Source organism: Rutilus rutilus, assembly GCF_951802725.1.
Source record: "Rutilus rutilus genome assembly, chromosome: 19".
Lineage (NCBI taxonomy): Eukaryota > Metazoa > Chordata > Actinopteri > Cypriniformes > Leuciscidae > Rutilus > Rutilus rutilus.
The window spans coordinates 12,716,824-12,740,238 of NC_140232.1; the positions used below are offsets into that span (position 1 = coordinate 12,716,824).

At 37.7% G+C, this 23,415-nt stretch overlaps 1 protein-coding gene across 3 annotated transcripts in view; it reads right to left on the minus strand.

The window, feature by feature from the left end:
• Positions 1-23,415, minus strand: part of magixb (MAGI family member, X-linked b) — a 91,319-nt gene that overhangs the window by 55,653 nt on the left and 12,251 nt on the right. For all 3 annotated transcript variants that reach the window (XM_084389154.1, XM_084389156.1, XM_084389155.1), the window contains exons 2-3: positions 10,717-11,006; positions 6,695-6,811 (exon numbers count right to left, since the gene is read on the minus strand). In XM_084389154.1, the coding sequence (XP_084245280.1) occupies positions 6,695-6,811; positions 10,717-11,006 (407 nt within the window). The remainder of the gene's footprint in view (positions 1-6,694; positions 6,812-10,716; positions 11,007-23,415) is intronic.

Consider the following 23,415-nt stretch of genomic DNA (forward strand, 5'->3'; position numbering starts at 1 on the left):
TCACAACTGATTTAAAAAGAATTTTGATAATAGCATGATGCTAAATTAATAGGTTGCTAAATGTGATTCTATTAACACTTCCCCACCATTGACGGAATTGACGGCTTTCCATGTTTTTTACTGTTATACGCTAGGGGGCGCTATTACATATCTTCTGAAAGACTACTGAAACTCCTGATCAAAACACATGCGAAGAAGATACAAAAACAAGCAAACTCATGTAATCATATGCATATGAAAAAATAACGCGGTCATCAACACTAAACAGCATGACAACTGCCTAATGAATGAAATGTCGACCCAGGACGAGCTATAGGACTGTGCAAGCATTAGGGGTGTTGATGGGCTCAATCTACTCCATCTATGTTTTAATCCTCGTTCTGAATCTGAGCTGGATGTAGATCTGATTTTCTCAGCTTTTTGCTCAAAAAGCTTTTTATGAGACTTACCCACATTCAAGTGTTGATAAAAAAAAGAATGCATGAAGCTTTTTGTTTAAAAGAAGACGGTCTGTTCTTTCTTTTGATAAATTGCATGTTCAGATATTCATAAAACAATATATTCTGGGGGGCCATGAACATTTTCTGAAAATGGTCAAAAACGCTGGTGGTGGCTTGCAACTTTTTTTTAAACGCTGGCGGGGAAAGATTTAAGCAAACAATTACATCACAAACAAATATTGGGAAACTACATATTGAATTACAGTAGATGAAAGTATTTTTAAATGAATAATATTTAGGCAGTGGCTATTTAAAGAAACTGTGCTATTTACCATGAGTGTGAATAGTGGATACCATGTGCATGTGTGTAAACAGATACAAATAGCATCATATTTACACTTAGTGCAAATCGTGACAGATGATATTCATACAAAGTGTAAATAGAAATGATTTTCTGTTTGTACCAAGGGTAAATTATCCAAGCAATGGTGGACAGAGTTAGCGAAAATAGCCTTTGGTTGGCAATTTGCACTTAGTGTAAATAGACACTGCCTTTATATTCTTGGATATTCTTTGATCGTCTTCTCTGTAAAGAATAAATGCATTATTTTGCCTTTGAATTTTGGCAAAGAGACAGCGAGTCAACACAATTCAGTGGCAAAAAGATTACACAAACCAAATATGCTCACTATAACATAACATTTTACCTATAGTAAAACCCAACATAAGGATTTCACATTTTTTAATCTTTGTCAGCAGATTCAAGGTCAGGCTTTGACTCTGGTCATTTGCATTGATTTATTTATTAATTTTTTGACCTTAGATATCAAGGCGTGATGGTTTACGAATTCATGTCGCCCCAATTACTGTCAACATTACTGCTGCATATATTGGACAGGTAAAGTATGACTACCAAGCTGGAGGCATCCAGACTGTTTACTCTGCTATTTTCCATCTCTGTCAGATGAAACTAGAGCTCCCAGCCGGAGGCCTCGGCAGGCCTTCCTGTCTACTCTACTTAGCCGAACTAAAGCCCCTTCAGGGTCAGGCAGAGTGATTTGCACAGCTATTCTACATTGTGTGAAAAAAAAGCAAGTTCTGTCATTGTTTACTTGCCCATATGCCGTTCCAAACCTGCATGATGTTCTTTCTTATAAGTGAAGAAGCATTTTTCCATACAATGAAAGGGGATGGTTTGGGACAAGGGACAACCATCATTCACTTTCATTGTATGGAAAAGAGCAGCTTGGACATTCTGCTAAATAGCAGGTATAATGAGAAAGCCTTTGGCTCATGTGTCTGAACGACGCATTTGAGATCAGTAGAGTTGACAGAGCTGGTCTCAGAGCAGAAGAAACATATAAAAGCCAAAACTGTAACAAGCAAGAGAGTGAAAAGATGTGATATGAAAAGAAACTGCTGACAAAATAAAAAATGTGCTTATAAATGTAAACTACACCTGGCAGAACTGCATTACAATAGCTCTGCTATTATTCCTAACACCTATTTTATTGTCATTATTCCATAATATTCACTATATCACCGTGAATTAAAGTTTATTATCGAATGACTTGTATTTTGCACTGAAGTGATCTGAAGGAATCTTTATTTGGCTGTTTTTGCGAGTTAAATCTGTATTATTGAATGGGGTGTGTTGCAGTAAAATGGCTGTGAGTTATTTTTGCAGCACTACCCTTACAAAAAAGACGTTTATTCAAGTGCGCTATTAGTATTCTTCATTTGACCTAAAATAAAAAAAAAGAGAAAGTATACTTTCAGTCTACTTTTTATGTACTTCTCAGAAATATACTTAGGGTTAGGGTAAAATTACACTTAAGTATACTTGACTTATACTGACAGAAAAGTCTAACCCACGGTTTCACAGACAAGGCTAGTCTAGTCCCAGACTAAAATGCATGTTTGAGCTGTTTTAACTGAAAGCAACTTACACACACATATCTTAAAATATGTCACTGTTATTGTTTTGTCTGAAGATGCACACCAGTAATGTGTTTTTCTAAGGCACATTTATAAAAGCTACTTAAATGTCCTAGTTGAACTAAGGCCTAATCCTGACTTAATCTAAACCCATATGGTGTGAATGGGTTTCAATGAGAGTTTAAAGGGATAGTTCACCCAAAAATGAAAATGCTGTCATCATTTACTCTTCCTCAAGTTGTTCCAAACCTGTATGACTTTCTTTCTTCTGCTGAACACAAAAGAAGATATTTTGAAGAAAGTCGGTAACCAAACGACTCATGGATCCCATTGACTTCCATAGTAGGAAAAAAAAATACAATGGAAGTCAATGGGGACCAGCAACTGTTTAATTACCAACCTTCTTTAAAATATCTTCTTTTGTGTTCAGCAGAAGAAAGAAAGTCATACAGGTTTGGAACAACTTGAGGAAGAGTAAATTATGACAGCATTTTCATTTTTGGGTGAACTATCCCTTTAAGTCTTATGATGATAATGCTCATAATGATATGAAGCTGATTATAAAAAATGTGTCTCTTTAAAACAAAAGTAATGCTATGTGTTTCTTTGCATTTAAGCGATGTAAAATAATAATTCATGATTTTTATTAGAAACACAATAATATAAAACATTACTTTTGAAAGTAATTGTATCCAACATTGGTGATTACAAAGCAAATAATTGGTTTGGGCATATGTTGTGAATATAACTTTTTGTACATGCTTTAGTAATTGTATGATGTCCCATCGAATTTCAGTAACACTTTAGACAGTATAAGAATAAGAAATAGGAAAAATTAGGCGAGTGACAAATAAAAAAAAGCTACCAGGAAGTGTTAATAAGATGGCCGTCGAGTGGGCTGACTTAATTAATCGACTTTGATAACTGCAGACGTCATGGTCAGTTTCCTCTGACCAAATCCATGTCCTTTAAAGCTTTGACTGCCTTGTGATGATTATTCATAATCTGAACTCTGTTCACTATCATAATAGAATCAGCTTTTTAAAATGCAATCTGTCTGTGGCAAATTACGCTGTGAAATCAGTCTTATTGTGATAATCAGATACAGTATCTTGAATATATCATCAAAGAGGGCTAAATGTAACTTCTCCAATGATAATTTTGCCCAAATATTGCATGATTTTAACTGAAGCCTTGTTCAGACTGTCAGTCTAAATCTGATTTTTGTGCATTTCTTAGTGGAATCTGATCATATTTAGTATGTGTGAACATCAAAAAAAATCTAAAAAGATTCCAATCAGATTCACAAATAATCGGATTTGGACTGACAGTGTGAACTTTGCCATAGTGTTGTCTGCAAGTTAGTTAAAACATAACAGATGACAAACTGCACAATGGTTAAAATTATCACACATCGGCAGCTGAAACATCTGCAAACATCTCTGTTTTTACAAACGACTTGTTCTCTCCAGGACAGTGTAGAAAGTTAAGGTGAGGGCAACATTGGGAATTGAAAGTACCTAGCTTTAGGGGCACTTCCTCATTCAGCAGACTGAGATAAAGAGAAAAACTAACCAGAACAGTGTGTTTTGTGTGTTCACTGTCCTGTGTAAGTATTTGAATAATTAATGTTTGAGGGTGTCCATGTGAGAGCAGCACGTGTGAATCTTAAAGTGCGAAGCTTATGTGGAAGAGCCAAAGACAAGCTCAAAGGCATCCCTGCAGTTATTGTTTGTGTGTGTGTGACTGTGTGTGTGTGTGTCTCAGCAAGCAGAATGGCACACGACGGGCAGCGTCAAGCTCAGCATGACCTACTTCACTATAAATCACTATAAATCAGAGATTACCCCACTCAAGTCTACGCTATGTTTCAAACACACGCCCACACATGCTCAAACACATGTGCAGAGCCAGACCATGCAGCATCGTGTCCGAACTACGAGAAATGACTGAAAACTTTTCGAACAATGAAAGAGAAAAACAGAGAGCCAGCATCACCAGGACGTTCCCAAAGTAGCCACAAATGTTTTACAATGTAAACAAAGTCCCATATTGGTAACACCACACACTCTAATAAAAAAAAAAGGTACAAAAGTTGTGAAAAAGCCTTAAAAATAAACATTAGTACCTAACGTGTACATATTAGAATCTGAGAGTACAGGCAGCTCCAATCAAATTGAGTGAGGAAAGGCTAAACTCTCTGAAACTGTTTATCAAGATTCTGTTTTCAATAACATATTTCAAATCAGCAATACAATTTGACAAGATTGATATAAAAAAAATGCTTTTTTAGCTCAAATAACACTATAAATCTTAAAGTGAGTTAAAGGGTTTTTTATCTAGTGCATCATAGAATAAACAAACTCAATCAAAAAGGTGATTGGCTCTTTTAACTCAAAGGCGGGACTTATACCTATGATTTGACAAGAACACAATCACATGGCAATTCTTAACTATTTAGCGTTTTCCAAATTAGTGGCGAATTCATATTGTACAATCATATGTTTTCATCTGCATATAGCCGAGTGACTGTTAGCTTTATGGATAGGGTTAGGGGTGGACCTCCATGCTTTTTAAAAAAAAATCTTACATTTTCATATGATTCATGCTATACAAGTTCATGCGAAATCGCCATCTCATAATATCTTGTGAGATCGGTTAGTTATTTTCTATAAGTGGTCTATCTCCCTATCTCTACCTCCTTGTACCGTCTCTGGTAACAATTCCACCGTAAAAACCAGCAGAACTTCATCTACTTAACAAAAGCTTATGAATTTAATAGAGGTTAATCCAAATCTATGTCTTATCACTGCACAAAGATTAAAATGGGAAAGAAATTACTCAAAATATAATTAGGATTTTAAAGCTCAGGATAAAGGGCACAGAAAAATGAAAGCAACAGGGAGTTGAGCGGAAAAGAGGGTGTGAAAGTGAAGTGAAAAGCATGGAAATGTTATGAGGCCATATTCAACAGTTCTCTCTCACAGAGCATGGAGATTTGCCTCACTTTTGTTCAAAACATCACTGCCCATTTTAAAGGATTATATGAAGTATAAAAACGGTATAAAATTCTTTAAACACTCTTTGGCATTCCGCAGGAAAAATAACAGTATGTTGGGTTTGGAATGACATGAGGGTGTCATGTAAATAATGATGGAAAATTCTTTTTTGCTACAACTATTGCTTTGATAACTATCTTTCAACTTCCCCCTTCCTTGTCTCTCTTATCATTCTCTCGCATCCTTCCTTTCTTGTCGCAGTGAAACCAGTTGGAGCTGTCAACACCTGCTTACTATTAAATGGATCACACGCCAATTAACACTTCATCAGAAAAACTGCAGTACCTTGAGTTCGATCATCCTGCGTGCAAGATGTTAAGTGCTGTTGCGTGAAATAACAAGCTCATTTTCTAGTTTATTAGGTTGTTTAAACGTATGTGCATGTGTGTTTAACCATGAAAAATGACACATACAATCTCTGACAGCAATGAAATGAAATGAAGTACATGGAGAATTTTCCTTTAGTCTTCTGCTTCTCATATTTGTATTTTAAGAAAAAGAGATCATAAAATGTATACAAAATAAAAAAATATTAGAACTAAAACAAAAAGATTTCAATATGCACTTAAACAAATCTTCAAATCCTTCTAAAATCCCTCAATCCTTCTAAAACAAAATTATTTGAGTTAGGCTATCCACATGAATTTGATCATATATTCTACTGAATATATCATATATCATTTGTTTATTTGTCCTAAGGGATTTTAAAAGAAAAGGCTGAGACAAAGTGGAAACCTACAGGCACTATCAAAACATTGCTCTGTTTGTTTGAGCACTTAGATTTGGCATCAGCTCAACCAATAATGTGAGTTAGGGGTGGAGCTATCTGTATGTCTGACCAATGACAGAAGTGGGGGAGTGTTTGGGAAACCTGTCTGGAAATCAGTAACTTTTTTATTCTGTTTGTGGCACTAGTGACAATTGGATATAGACAGACATAAATCCTCCTCCATCCTAGCTAACAAAAACAACAGTTTGCTAACATTATTATTAAGTTATGAAAATGTTATTTCTGAGCGTTAAAAAAACATAGAAGAACATTCAACAAAAAGAAAATGTTCCATGAATTGTGTAAAGATAATGTTTTTGTGCTAACGTTTTGAGAACATCATTAAAGACCAGATAACTTTGAACGAACATTCTATGTTTCTGGAAAAACATTTGTTTTTCCCCTTGAACGTTCCCTTGTTAGATGGGATATAGGTATTTTAATCTCTAATAGAGCAACTTCTGAACAATCTTTTTGGGGGTACTCACAGGGCACGGCTCTCAAGTAGAGGTTTTCTCGGATCACCTGCTGGAGTTGACTGTCCATGGAACCCGGTGTGAAACATTTGCTCAGGTATAACCTTAGATCCTTGCATAGAGTTGAGCCTAAAAGCAGGACAGATGAGGAATTAGAAAGGGAAAGACGGACAAGCAAACAAACAAACAGAGACATTGTCATTTTGTAAACACACAGTAAGAATATCCCATAAATTAACATTTGCAAACGAGGCAATGTGCTTACCCACCTCAAAATCTGCAATTCAAAAAAACTGAAGAGCTTGCGAAAATAAACACACACAGATACATTCTGCCTATTCCCTGGAGGCAGTATTGATTAACCTTTAGATATTAGAGGTGTTTCTAATCAATCAAATGAAGCCAGGGTTGTTCTACCGTTCGGCCAGAACCGCAAAGAAATCCAACTGAAGAGTACAATGAATTCACATTTTTATGGTCAGTATAATGGTGTATCACGCTATGTAGAAACACATTCGGGTTATAATGAAAAGTGTGTGTCATACAGAGACGTTCTCCCACCTACACACACACAGCCTTGGATTAAAGTGAAAAATGTCACACACGCAGTCTTGGCACAGCTGCCCAATGCTCCACTCAACATGGCTGATCTCTTTATTTCATCTGCTGTGGTTTATGGTCTCTGATGACAGGCCACTTGGCTGTTATAGATGAACAGAGTGCCTCTCGAACCCATCAAAATGACAGACCCACCCCCACCTAACCTCTCCAAGTAATAAAACACAGCTCACAGTTCTCATAAAGGAACATAAGCCCTGCAACCACGAGCACACATACACACAGGATATACAGTATGTATGAAATGACCGCTATGACATTCTGGAAGGACACTAATGCTGGTAGGCTGTTCTCCCTGAACTTTATTTATCTAATTCAGCCAGGGCTGCATTTCCCAAAAGCATCGCGAAGACCATTGCCACCAAATGTTCTCTATGATCAACTTCGCTCACGATGCTTTTAGGAAACGCAGCCCAGATTAGTGTTGATTGCATTAGTAAGAGTTAGGGATCTGCAAAAAGTATTAAACTTCAGTATGTGCCACATTGTTTATGCTAAGAAGATGATGCCTCAAATCATGCGACTCGTTACTTTTCTGAGCATTAAGAACATGAGAATAAATCCCAAGGATTACATTAAAGGAGGGAGCTCTTTTGACTTTGGCCAGTAAGCAACCACAGAGCAACCACCCAGAACACCATATCAACCACCTAGCAACGCCCAAGCAACCACATAGCAACGCTCTAAACTGCACTCAGTGACCACATTACAATGATTTGACTACTCACCAGAACATCCCAGTACCATTCCAGGATAGCAACTACATAGCAACATTAAACAGAAACACCAATCAGAACACCTCAGCAACAGCATAGCAATCAATCAGATATGGTAACTATCCTGAATGCCCTAGTAACGCCCTAGTAACCACATGGCAATGCATTAAACACCACTGAGAACACTTTAGCAACTATATAGCACAGATCTGGCAACCGTTTTAATCTCTCTCTTTTTTATGTTTTGCAGTGCTTGGGTGTTCTGTGTGGTTGCTAGAGTGTTGCTATCCAAATTCCCAAATGGCTGCTAAGTGGTTCTGATGCCCTGTTTACACCTGGTGTTAAGATTGGCCGATTGGATCGCAAGTAGACGAGGGAGACATATACCCATTTACACGTGGTGTTTTAATCCATCTCTTTTGTCCACTTTCAACCACTTCTGTCCTGATTTCTTCAAGATGAGGGTCTATGGGCAGGTAAATGTAAGGTTTTTCTTTCGATCAAATGGATGAAATAAGCTTGTACAATTTACCTATGAATGCGACTGGAGACGACAGAAAAAAAACACGGAGAGCATCAGCTTTTGTTTCTGCTCTGACAGCCGTAAGACCATGCTGAACACCATGAGTGTGTGTTAGAAATCAGGAATGATGAGAGAACATTGTGCTTGGTATGTTTTTCATCGTCAAACCAAACTTGGGTCTTCAGCCAAAGTTTAAACCCCGTCTGGCTAGCGCGCTTCTCATAATGTTTATGCATTAGTTCAGTAGGCAGAGAGTATGCGTCTTCTGCTGCTGTTTGAACATATTCAACCACATGAGAGTTTACACTACGAAAGCAATCCGGTCAAATGCATTTTCGTCTACCTCTGGAAGTGCTCGAAAGTGGACAAGCTCAAAACTATTTAGACCATGTTTACACCTGTATTAGTTCCACTTGTGATCGGATTGATGAAAACGCATCTTAATACCAGGTGTAAACATGGACCAAGAATACTGTACTAACCACACAGAATTGTTTCAAAAGCCCTTCAGAACACCTTAGCAATCAAATAGCAATGATCTGGTAGTAACCATTCAGAACACCCTAGAAACACCATAGCAACTACCAAAAGAAGCAACCACATAGCAACATGCCAAACACTACTCTCAACACCACAGAAACCACATAACAATGATCTAACAACCACCCAGAACACCCAAGAATACCCAGAAACTACATAGCAATAGTAAACATCCCCCAGAACACCTCAGCACAGCAATCATCTAGCAACTATCCAGAACACCCTAGCAACCACTGAAAATACTGTAGCAGCCACATAGCAAAGCATTAAACACTACTGAGAACACCTCAGCGGCCATATAGCAATGATCTGGCAACCAACCAGAACACATCACACATCATGGTGGCATAAACTTTTGTATAATTGATCATCCTGTAGCAATTCAGTAAATTGCAAAAGTGCAAAATCAACATGAAACAATGGAAATGAAACTGGTCTAAATGAAAAAGAAAAGAATCCTCAAGAGTTCACCATGATCAATTCCACTGTTTGGAAGACAGAGCTGCTTTTATAAAGACTTGGATGTATTTCAGCAGGGACATATTGATCTTTTTTTTTTAAATAGAAGTGCCAGAATTAGCACAAAGCTCCATTTCTCTGTGGCCACTGTGTTTATATAGGATACACAGGCAGATCAGAAGACGATATTAATAACAAAACAGGATGCATAATTCTGCATTTCTAGGACTATGAGATATTCTCATCAGCTAATGCAACATGCAACAGTGAACTATAACCTTACTGACAAAGCTCAACTGAATACGCTGTAGTTGGTAGTTGGAGGTGTAAGGGGGGGGGGGGGGGGGGGCAGACTTGGTTTGATCAACTAATAGAGGATGGAGGAAGTGATGGTCAGGTGTGACATACAGTTAAAAAAAAAATAAATAAAAAAATAAAAAATTCACCCATGCCATGACACTGTGATACATTTCTGCGCCCCCTAAGGGTGACATACAACCCATGTGACATAAATACCACCATCCTGCAACTAGGGAACAAACTCTATATAAAGAGTTGTCAGATTTTTGCTCTGCTTCAGAAAACCATTTTTCAGTCTTCAGTGTCACATGACCCTTCAGAAATCATTCTAATATGCTGATTAGCTGCGCAAGAAACATTTGTATTACTAAGTTGAATTATTATTAATGTTGAAAACAGCTGCGGTTTTTTTTTTTTTTTTTTTTTTAGTTCAAAACAACGGCACTTTGTTTTACATAGAAATGTTTTGTAGCATTATAAACATCTTTGGGTCATCACTTAGGATCAATTTAATGTGTCCTTCCTTGGAGAATAAAAGTATTCGTTCAGTTGAATGGTAGTGCATTTGTAAATGAGAGACTGCAGGGGAAAAAAAATACAAACTATTAGGGAGTTGTGGGTGGTTGCCAGGGTGTTGATATGCAGTTGCTAAGGTGTACTGAGTGGTTGCTAGGGTATTGCTAGGGTGGTTGCTATGTTGTTCTGAGAGGTTTGTAAGTGTCATTAACCCAAAGTGTGAGCTGTAGCAGTAGTGATGCTTGTGTTAACAAGAACCACAAACAATGATAAGAAACACTATAGGAGAAACAAAAAAACATTTAGAGACCAAAAAGCCATGTTCAAACCAGTTATGTGAGAATGTAAAGTTCTAACATTACCTGGAGACACTGATTTGATGCGGATTGGATGGGGGCAGGAGTTTAGGAGCCCACGCACATCTCCTAAAGTCAGGCCCAAAACAGGAGTTCCCCCGATTTCTATGATGATATCGCCAACTGTGATCCCTCCCCCTGGTGCAGCCGTGACGAATGGGAACTCTCCATAATCGGCCCCACCTCCAATGGCAATTCCCAACTCTCCAGAGCCGCCAACCAGCGGTATGAAGGTCTCCTGCACTTTGGAGCGCCAGTGCAGCTTCTTTCCTGCAACCTTAGACATGGCCAACGAACTGACAGAGAAAAAGAGAAAGAGAGAGAGAGGATATAGACAGAGATTAAATTCATGTCAGTAGGGAATAAACATAGAAAATCTAATGCTAAACATTCAGTGTTTGGACACGTTGTAAATATCCATGGATGTAAGGTTTTCAAAAGACCACATAATCACAGAATATTCATTTTTGCATGAACCATTTCTTTAAATCTAGGGCTAAGATGAAGCAGACAGATCAGGGAGGGCAGGAGGTCAACATGTGCCCTACACAACAAGGAGTATGCCCTCATTTCTATGTGTTCTGTAAGGAGCCTCCAGGCAAATCTACAGATGCCATCTCAGTGGGAGGCACAATGAACATACACAAACCCCCTTCACCAAAACAGGTGGAGCAGCTCTTCAAGGCAAACATGCTATTTGAAGAAACCCCTCAACAAAACACCTTCAGTGGCCCCAAAAAATATTTCAGCACTAAAGGCATGCTGATAAATGTATTAATATCATTGTATTAGACATGAAAGAATCATGAAAGCAAGTGATATATTTGAAAGAAAGATAGTACAAGCATATTGCCAAGCACATTGAAAACCAGAGATATTTTCTTTAAAACTGATGACAATTTAATATGCCTAAATTGCTTGTTATTTTAAGTTTTAAGCGTATGTTCCTTTATTTTAAGTCCCATTAGATAAAAGCATTTGCTAAATGAATAAACATAAATGTAAATTTAAAGAGGATATATTAAGCTTTATGGGAAGAGAGGTGCTGCTACAATGTAAAATATTGTGCAAAATAGTGTGTTTTTGAACAATCAAGCATGAAAACCTATTCTAGTAGACCCCAAAAAACAAAATCAAAGCTTTGTAAAATGGCATAATATGGCCTCTTTAAGACCCCCAAAAAATGATTAAAAACATTTTGGATTTGAAACATCTACATAGTAAAACTTCACCTGTGTGAACTTGAAAAAGACTGTCTTCATACATAAAAAAATAAATAATCATAATCACCTTGACACTAGTTGACTAAAAGTCATTGCAAAAATGTCTCAGAAAAGTTACGTTATTTCTGAGAAAATCTCTAGCAGCATTTGTTTGCAGACGCCACTTGATTTGATACTGTATTATCTAATGCAATGCAATATTAAGTGTGGCTTAAGTGACCAAAATACTATTTTGGGCACTCTATATTGTTTTTGTTTTTCAACAAAATCCTCTAGAACTGTCCAACTGGGGCCTGTGCTCTGTAATATTAGGCTGCATATACAAAATTGATATTGCATAACGTAAACAAAGCTTACTGAAATTATGATTTACTGCTGTATTACATATAAAGATACAACTGTGTATATTCTTCATGTAGACTTTTCATGTCAATGTACCATATATAACATTATATATTAATTATACATTGCTCATTACTACTTGCAAAATGAAAACTTAAATAAGCTTAATGTAGCATGGTAATACCATAGTACTCTTTGAGCACCTTGCAGTACCATGTAAATATATTATATATGCAGTATGAAATATCCAATTTTATTATCTAAAAATAACATTTCAATAGTTCAATTTAATAATTTCAAATGATTTTCAGATTATAGAAGAGACAGTCCAATTATAGCCCCCAAAACATATAAACTTCAAATGTTTTCTAAAAAAATTATAATTAATTAATAAACGAACAAAAACAGTATTTTTCACTCAATTCTTACTTGGCAACATTGATCAATTTCAAAGGAGTTTCAGCTTTCTTTAGTAAAATTAGAATGGACAGATCCTCTGATGTAAAGGTGACAGACAGACCATAATTTAAAGAGACTAGGACTTTTTAAATCTCAGAGCTTTAACATGCAGAGATGCCCCACTAAGTGACAGTTGGCCGGGCTCGCGCGAGGGGCAGGTGCAGTCTGAGCGAGAGCGCCTTGAGACATGACAGTATTGGAGCAGCGCTGTCATTCCCTCGCTGGCCCCATCCAATCTCTTACTCTGAAGCGACTTTAAAGCGGCAGAGATGTGTAGATGTCCGGCGAGAAACAGATAGGGGAAAGAGAGAGATAATCAGAGAGGGAGATCAAGAAAGGACAGATGGCGAGGGAGCATGAGGGGCTGACAGAATGAAGGAATGAACGTGAGAGGAGGGCAAGGAGTCGGGTCACGGAGGAAAACACAGAGGTAGGTTAGTTAGAGGACTGATGCCAGATAGAGCAGGAGATAGCGATAGAAAAGAGGGGATAAGGATTAGATAAGATGGGGGAAAATATGTTTGTGACAGCCAAAGGGGATAAAGCAGATCAAGCGGTCAGTGTGAAAAAAAAAAAAAAAGAGTAAGACTACTGCCTTACAAATATTTGCAATGAAAACTGCCAAAATACCAAAGCTATTAAAGGTGATACTCTGCCAATTCCATCATGAAATTAGAGCTTCTAAAGATTGTTTGGAGATATTTGTATAAACTTTTTTTTTGTATTACACATCTGTGCTGTCCCGTTGGTGCTATGAACATGAATAATATTACAGGTAATAAGGCTTTTTGAGGTGTGCTATTACTTTTCTAATACATGTGATTTCACTTGGCAGATGATTAACCTGTTAAATAAATTATTAACCATCTCTAATACTTTTACAATCACCTAGCAACACCCTAAAATGCCCGGGACTGCAACCACCCATAACACCCTAGTAACCACCTAGCAATGCTGTAGCAACCAAGTAACCATCAATAAACCACCCAGCAACAAAGCAACCATCTAGCTACTATACCATCCAGAAGACACTATAGCAACAACCTAGCAATGCTTTAGCAACCAAATACCCACACAGAGCACTATAGCAATCACCTAGCAACACCCTAGCAACTAATAAACCACACAGAAATGTCCTAGAAACCAAGCAACCATTTGGCTACCATCCAGAAGACCATAGCAACCACCTAGCAATGCTTTAGCAACCAAATACCCACACAGACCACACTTGCAATCACCTAGCAACACGCTAGCAACTACTAAACCACACAGAAATGTCATAGAAACCAAGCAACCATCTGGCTACCATCCAGAAGACCATAGCAACCACCTAGCAATGCTTTAGCAACCAAATACCCACACAGACCACACTTGCAATCACCTAGCAACACCCTAACAACTAATTAGCCACACAGAAATGTCCTAGAAAACCATCTAACAACACATAAAAATACCCTAACACACTGTAGCAACCAAGTAACTAGGGCTGTCACCGAACAAAAACATTTTCTAGTCAACTAATAGTTGCTCATTTAGGCCATTAGTTGACTAATCGCATGTTTAAATTACTTTATTGACTTAAATATGTCAGTCACGGACTGTGTGACTTTCCCACTTCATGTAGAGTTTTTTCTTTTTCTTTTTTCGTCTTCTCGTCAACTAATGTTTGGTCGACTATTAGGAGGCAGCCTTACAAGTAACAATTTAGAAACCACCCCGAAATGCCAGAAAAAACAAACAACCATCTAGTCAGCATCCAGAAGATCCTAGCAACCACCTGGCAATGCCCTAGCAAATAAGCAACCATTTACCAAACAACCCAAAACACTATAGCAACCACTTAACAACACCCAGCAACCACACAAAACAACCTAGCAACCAACTATACTAGCATCACACGTTTTAGATGGGCCAACATCACTTGCATTTTCTTCAAAACATACAAATCTTATGATATTAAAGTAGTAACAATGACTGCAGTATTTTATCCTGTTTTTACCCCTGGTAAAAACAAACAAACTTTAAACCACTCTAGGCTAGTTTGCTTGTTTATGATGATCTAAGTTGATTTAAACTGGTTTAAACTCACAGCCTGGCCTTGCTGGTGTTCAACTGGTTTAGCTGGTCTCCCATTCTCAACCACCTCTAAAACAGTGTTGTTACGGCTGAAAATAGTTGTTTTTCCCACAGGGTCTTTTAAGATTATTTAGATTTTAGAATATAAAATGCATAAAACCCTAAAAAAAAGCACCCTGTGAGCATCTCTGCACTGTTTCTACAACATGATTTATAGCAAGGCAGCACATGAGTTAGCTTCCAGCGCCATCTTACACTTTCCTCTTAATTGTCTCTGTTACGTTATTACCACCGGGGGGTCTGAGAAAGATCAATATACCCTAATTGGTGATCGATACAATCCTAACCAGGGGTCAGATGGAGGAGCAGTCAAACAGACTGTGGCACAGTAGTCACCGCGGTTATGGCGCCCGCACGTCCCCTCAGGCTGTCCTGCCCACCAGGCTTAATGAGGCTAATTAAACAGCACGAGAAGCATCTGAGGAGATATGACTAATTGTTTCCAGTTGAGCAATTGGCCGATCGGTCATTTATCCAGCCCCACCCCCTGGAGATCCAGCAGCTGATAGGAGGAGTCTTTTCTTTAACAGCTACGGAGACAGAGATAAACTGAGCCAGGCTCCACGCAGGCTGCCATTGGCACAGGAAGAGGAGTCGTGGATATGACCTTGGAGCAGGAGAGCTCAGGTGTCCATGGATAGAGGGGCGGGATAACGCCAAGTATCTATGTACACAAAAATACATTCCCTTACAGTGATTAAATAACTTTAGGGAACATGTAGTAAGAATTAGAAGTGAAAACAGAAATTAAGAGAGTACAATCTATTGAAAGAATGGTGCTTCAGTCCCTTATAGCCTCATTTCATGTGTAGAAATGGATGTAGGATTAAATATAGCATCTAAGGTCTATAGGTAGAATTGAGTGATTTGTTACGTGAGCTGAAAGGCGTATATGTTTCAATGTCATGCATGTATACAGATGCACACATGCTGTATTTTCCCTTCTCTGTTCTTTTTCTGTCCAGCTGTGTGACCTTCTGTTGGGACAGTAACGCTGCACATGGTTTTTGCACATGAAACAGGGATGCATGCAGCTCCAATTTATAATAGGTAAAAAATAAACATATATTATAAAGGATATAATATAATATAATTTAATTTATAAATAAAGGAACATCTGACAAGGTGTTGCCTTGACATTCTAAGCTTAAAATAACCTTAATGATAGACAGATATATATACCGACAGACAGACAGACAGACAGACAGACAGATAGATAGAACTACAGACAGACAGACAGACAGATAGACAGATAGATAGGTAGATAGATAGATAGATAGATAGATAGATAGATAGATAGATAGATAGATAGATAGATAGATAGATAGATAGATAGATAGATAATGGCCCAATGCTGCCCATTTACTTGTAGCAAGATCAAGCAAATATATCCCTAGTTACAAACTCAAATGTCTAGAGGTGTCTTTGTGTTACACAAACTGTCAAGTCTGGTTGCTTTGAGACGGCTCATTCTGTCAGGCACACACACACACGCACACACACACACACACACACAGTGCTGGTTCTGGTTATACAGCTACACATCTTCACGCTCTAGAGTCTAGACTGTCAACCTTGCTCAGCAGCATTAGTTGCATCTATATTCAAAGGTGGAAACTGTGTGAGATGAAAACCCTCCTTGTCATTGCTGCAAATAAAAAGAGCATTTTGATCTATATCTAAGGGAAACAAAATACATTTGATGTATACATGTGTAAATTCATCTTCATTTAATTTTGATTATTTGTCATTAGTAATACTGGCAAATTTATTATAATATTATATTTATATATTACATATTAGTACATAATATTATAATTACAAACAAAACCATTACAATGATTTTAGAAACATAGAAAAGCTGTTTTATAACAACCGGCTGTAGTCTGAACTAAAAACTCTGCTGGCTCTATGAAGATGCTGCATATTTTACATGTAGTGTTGAAAATGCTGACCCTTAAGGTCAAGAAAGAGCTGACCACCCCATATCCGCTTTCGCATCCACCCCTCTGTTCTGCTAGGATGGCTCACCAGTGAAATTCCATACAGTCCCGGAGCAAAACAATCCGCCACATCAACCGCCATTGTTGTTTTCTCTCAAAATACATCCTATATTTCCAAATAAGACCTATTTTTGGATCAGTCTTTATTCCAGGAACACCCATGGCATCTCATTCATGAGAACATGAATAACTAATGCTATAGGCTATACATCCTGTGTGCCAATGAAACTAGTATAGAGTCATGTGGTCGGCTGCTGCGTGTCTGTTCGTGGTCAGAATGTGGAACAATGGATGTTCATCTATGAATTCATTATCGTAGTCGACCTTACCCTGGGCCGCAGAATTTTTGGAGACTGCTGAATTCATTATCACTGTAAGTGTTTAAGTGTCACGTTGTAGGTGTTCAAAGAAAAGCATTATCGGAATGCAGACTTTTCTGGAACGGTAGGAAAGCATTAAACTTTCAAAGTCAACATGAAACGGAAGCTGTGATAGTCTTTTTCTTCCCTATTATTGTGATGTATCCGAGTGAGACGAATTCTCAGACAAGAAAAAATGTAGGTGGGACTTGAATTTGTTAATCTGGTAATGATTGGATCATTAGTTTGTAATAAAAAAATAATAAATTTTGACTTTTTTTCTCTCACAATTGTGTGTTTATATCTCATAATTCTGACTTGATAACCCACAATTGCGAGTTTATATCTCACAATTCCGAGATAAAAGTCAGAATTGTAAGTGAAGTATAAACTCTAGATAAAAAGTAGCAATTTTCCATAGATGTCGCTGAAAGTTGGAAGGGAAGTTATTTTGATTTAATATTACGATGGCACATGAATATAAAAATAATGATGATGGATAAATCATTTATAGTAAATATTGCAAAATTCCATAAAAAAAAAATTCCATTTTGATTTTGTGGAGACTATAGAGCTGCAGAAAGGTAAGTCTTGGTTAGATGGAAACAGCAAGCCATTTCAAAGCACGTTCATTATTATGAACACCCAAAGGACAGAGGGAGATAAAAAATAAATATGAGTAACTTTTTTGGCCAGTGAAGATAAACAGGGGCTCCAGGCTTGTGACACTAATTAGAAGGTGACTACGGCAATAAAGGGATTTATCCGTTCAGACGGCGCTCAGAGAGAAAAAAAACTGAGATAAAATAGCAAAGATTCATAACATTTAATGATAATGTAATTAGAAAAATTTAGGCTCTTTTTACATAATTATCAAAGTAACACTGCAATGAAACTTCATTGAAATCTGTCAAAAATGGAAATTATTGATAAACATGAATTACATGATGGACAGTCACAATAGTGTCCTTATAATCTATTGTTTTGTTTTTTATCAAGATCATTCAGAGTGCTGTGTTGGTCACCCATGGGGAGATATTGCAGGCAGCTAATGCTTGCAAAAAATAAAAAAAATAGGAAAAGCATGTAAAATGCTTAAATCCTGTTAATTGGTTACCTGTCAGATCAGATGATTCCCATATCCAGTAAAAATTATATTTTTAGTAGGAAAATACTGTCACAGGGCAAAAGCTTAATCCAAAAGAAGAGAAGCGTGAGGCAGAATAAATGAATAACAAAGACTTTAAATCAACACAAAGAGCGAAGGCAATGGCATACATAACTAATATACTGTAACTTCAACGAGAGACCATGAACAGAGGAGAACTCAGGGCTTAAATACACCAAGGAAGATCATCAACAGAACAGGGAACAGGTGAGGACTAAACTGAAACCATGACAACTAATGAATGACTCGAACTCAGGTGAAACAGAGACAACGAAATCTAAGGGGCTGTTTACACGACATCGTTTTCAACTAAAAACGCAAAACTTTTTATTGGCTTTCATTTACACGACAACTGTGTTTTGGGTGCCTGAAAAAGCAATCTTTGGAAACCGGGTTTCAAAGTGCAAGTTTTTGAAAACGGTCTTCGTGAGAAAACTATGACGTCATAGGTGTATTACGTGTTCAGTCTATAGTATTTCATCTATTGGCCTGGAAGCAGAATACAGCATTTTTAGTTGTTTTCGCGGATCCGTGTGAATGGGGATCGTTTTGACAATGGTGTTGTATGTACATGGAAAACTCAAAGGAAAAACTTCTCCGTTTTAAAGGAGCTGTATGTAAGAAATGTATTTCAATTAATCATAAAATGGCCCTGATATGTCACTAGACATTAAAAAATCATGTTCATTTCAAATACTTATATCACTGACAACAGTAGTCCGGTCAGGATATTGTCATTTAAAAAGTAAAGTTGCAGCCCTCAACTGATGTTGATGTTGTCATGTTGTGTTTTGGCCTGAAGCGCCACCCTCCACCTATCTACCAATCACGAAGTCAGTAGTGTTTCGGCATCGGGGTTGCCAGCTCTGCTCTAGTTACCACAGCTACGTAGCAGTCTACGTTCCTGCTGGATCCTGCAGCCTATCTGGCAACCTCGAGTCAGGGGGGAGGGGGAGGGGATACACCGCTCTACAGTAATTTGAAAGTGATTGCAGTACCAGTTTTGGCCACAATCTTACATATGGCTCCTTTAAGCATTTCGTTGTCATGTAAACCTACCCTTAGACTAGAAACTAAATGAGACAATGTAACAGAACATGACTGACAAATACATGTAATTGCACTGCATTTTTACTGTTTAAAAATATAGAATTTACCACAATTTATCAATCTATATTTTCTATATTTAACAAGACAATACGTGTATTTTTACAGTAAAACATTGTTCAAAAATATATTTTTGCAAGCAAAATGTATAAATATATTTTAAACATAGTTATGTTTTGATTTCTTATTAGTTATCCAGTATACTTAACTAAAAATAACAATACATTTGTTACACACAGTGTTACATACAGTATTCACTCATCTTTGTTAACAATAGCTAATAAAAATACAACTGTTCATTGTTAGTTCACGTTAGCTCAGGTCTATTAAATAATATTAATGGACAGCTTTTGATTTTAATAATGCATTGGTAAATGTTGAAAATAACACTAAGATTAATAAATGTTTTATTGTTAGTTCATGTTATATAATATTAACTAAAATATATTGCTCATTGTTAGATATTACATTAATGTTAACAAATAAAACCTTATTGTAAAGTGTTACAACTATTATTATTTTGTGGCATGAGTTGTAGTTTTGATGTTTTGTTTTTGCATGGTTATGTCTCAACTAGGTTGTGTTAAACTCATGAAGACGAAGAACTTTAGTAGAATAGTCTTTTATGACAAAGCTCAGGAGATAATACAGGATACCAAACGGAACACAACATTACATTGATGAGAACATGGAGCAAACAACGGAGCTTGATAAGATAATTAACAGGACACAAGTGAATAACATGAGTTAAACAAACTGGGGGAAACTAGGTCACAGGAAACACAAAGAAACTAGGCACACATGTAACAAGTTAACGATGTGTACTGTCTGAACATGTTTAACATTTTTATTTTTTTATTTAAAGGTCATTAATGATAAACTAAGTAATTTCTCTGACCTTCTATTTACCACCTGTATTATCATGAATATATATTTTGGTATAAACATTTCAGTTAAAGATAGGGTCAATGTTGTTCCGCAAATCTTGGAGCCCGCACCTTCAAACTGCAATCTCAACAGAGACGTGCCCAAATTATGAAAGTACAGAGAAGAGGGTAAACAAAATGACTCAATTACAAGAGTGTCTAATTGAATTCCACAGTCAATCAATCAAAAAATGGGCAACGAACATTTGAAAGTGAGAGACAAAAAGAAACAGTGACTGAGATAGAATAAAGATTAAATCACCAAAGGATTGAATTTAAAAGAACATGTTGTTTATCAAAAAAAGAATTTCATAACAATACAATGTATATGCGGCAGTAATAAAAAATGTCCACCAAGAATGAAGACTAACGGTCATTAACAATAACACATCTACCAGCAACAGCAACAAACCACAGTAGGTAAAACATTAAGTTATCTGCCTCATGGCATCTATCCTAACAGAAATAAACAAGAGCTGTAAGGTGAATATTGCACCTGTTATATCTGATTAATCTTATAAACATGCAGTGACAGCATCTGCTCAACAATCTAGAACATTTATTCCAGTCAAAGCAGGAAAAGCACCTCATTCATATGAGAAACACCTTGCTCTAATAGGAATATCACTCAGCGTGAAATAGGCATCTGTGTTTGTGCGGACTGATTGTTATGCCAGCTGGGGACAAAAGTGGGAAAAGACAAAGGAAACAAATCTTTGAATTAATACTGAGCATTTCACCTTGCAGGTTTTCTCCTTTACAAAACGTGTGAGGAATCAATTTACTCAGTCATTCCACCTTGTTTGTTTTATCCTTGCTGTATTAGTGTTGTTAAGCATGAGAACTCTCTGACTGCACAATGAAATGAATTACTTCCCTTCACAGAATCCTGAGGGACCAATAGTCCAATAATGCTTTTATTGGTTTCTTGATATTTTATATAACAGTGGTCCACCTTTAATTATATATTTGAAAATCAGAAAATTTGATAGATGACTATCCAAATACACATCAACTATGCTTACCCTTGTGAAAAAGAAATATGCTTTAGTATACTTTTAAAAAGAGTACTTAATACTGGAATTATATACTTAAAAGAATATCCTGATTCTCCGAGAGTGTGCACCTTCAATGAGAAAAGCTGTTCATTCAGCTTGTTGGTTTCAGTGGGTGTTTCCCAAGAGTGAGTGTGCACACAGGCTTGTACTATCGCCCTGTGTCTTTCCGCAGCTATCTCCCTCCGCCTCAGCACCAGAGAGAGCAAATTCCCAAAACAGCTTACACGATCAGACCCTGCATCTTTTTCAAGATGTCATTCAGATCGTGTGTTTCTGGATGCGGCCAATGTTTGACTCATGTTAGGAACGCTGAAATGACGCTCAAGGATGACTCGTGTTCCCACTGCGGGAACATAACCATCCGGTGTAATGGTCGAGACTCCGTTACCTCCAAAGAGGTGGAGCCCCTTCGCTTATTCCCCGATCTACCGCTTCTTCTGCCCAGCAGAAGAGGCTTAGTTTGGTTAATAGCCTTGGTGATCTGAGCCTTAATAGCCATGGCCTCCTCGGGCCCCTCACTCCCCTATAACGCTACCCCAGTCCACCCTGCATCGGAGGGTGAGCTAATGTCCTCTGGGGATGAAGACTCGGCTGCGCTGCCTCCTTCGAGTGCGACAGCGCCAGTCAGACCCAGAGCTCAAGGCTATGCTTTCCCGGGCCGCAAGTGTCGGGCTTGAGTGGAACTCTCCACGGTGTCCCGAACCATTGCGGCTGGAGATTGGTATCTCATGGCGGCCCGTGCTGGTTCTCAGAGCCCAGACCCAGTACCTTTTAGGGCTGTAATCAACCAAAGAAAATCTTGGTCGACTAAAGTCCTGAAATGTTCGACTAAAAATCGACTAAAAATGACGTTAGGTAAAAAAAACAACTTTAAATTAATTAGCTGCGCACTGTGCGCCTTGTTGCCTTGTTGTCCGCCTAAATGAATTATAAATAAACGTAAAAAACTAGTAGGCTATTTGCAGTATTAAATCGTTTTTGACGTAATTATTTTGCACTGAAATGAGTCTGACACACGAGTCTGTCGGCTCTGACAGCGTTGCATCACGTGCACCTGCGCAATATCATAGCCTATGATTTCTGAAAATAGTACCATGTTGTCAGCTAGTGATATCATGACCATGACTAGTGATATCAAGAACTTTTGAGGAATATGTAACATAATTTAGACAATTGTTTTTGTCATATGTATTATAAGAACTGACAGACACTATAATTTCAGCTGCTCTGTGCAACTCGCTAACATAGGAGCTCAGCTTCGCGGCTGAGACATGAATAGACTATTAACTTAAAGCTTTTACTCTTAAACACAAAAGGCACGTCCACTTTAATAAAAAAAAAAAAATTATTAAACAAACCAGGTCAAGTAATAATATTCAGCAAACCTTCTAGTAGTCTACTTTCTTCAATCTGTCTCTCTCCTCCAGTGGGTTGGGCTAATCCAAAAGAAGTGAAAACAAGGGGGGTGTTCTGAAGACAGACTGTTACCTGTGAAACAGCAATTAGCAATTAGCAATTAGTGCTTTCCACCTGATGAAATGAACGTGGCAAAACCTATTTTTTTACAGTCTATGGGCAAAACTGATGAAATGAACGCGGCAAAACTGAAAAAAAAAAATTTGGTCGAGCCAGAACGTATCGACCAATTAATCGACTAATCGACTGGGAGATTACAGCCCTAGTACCTTTCTTTCCGGAAGTAAATGAAGAGGTTACCAGAGCATGGACGGCACCTTTTTCTGCCCGAAACCGTTCTGGTGCCTCTTCCTCCCTCACTACCCTCGACAGCAGAGCAGCTAAGGGTTACATGGATATCCCCCCGGTTGAGCACTCTGTGGTGATGCAGCTGTGTCCCAAGACCTCTACCTCCTGGCGGGGAAATCTGCACCTCCCCTCCCGGACGTGTAAGTTCTCATCCACTCTC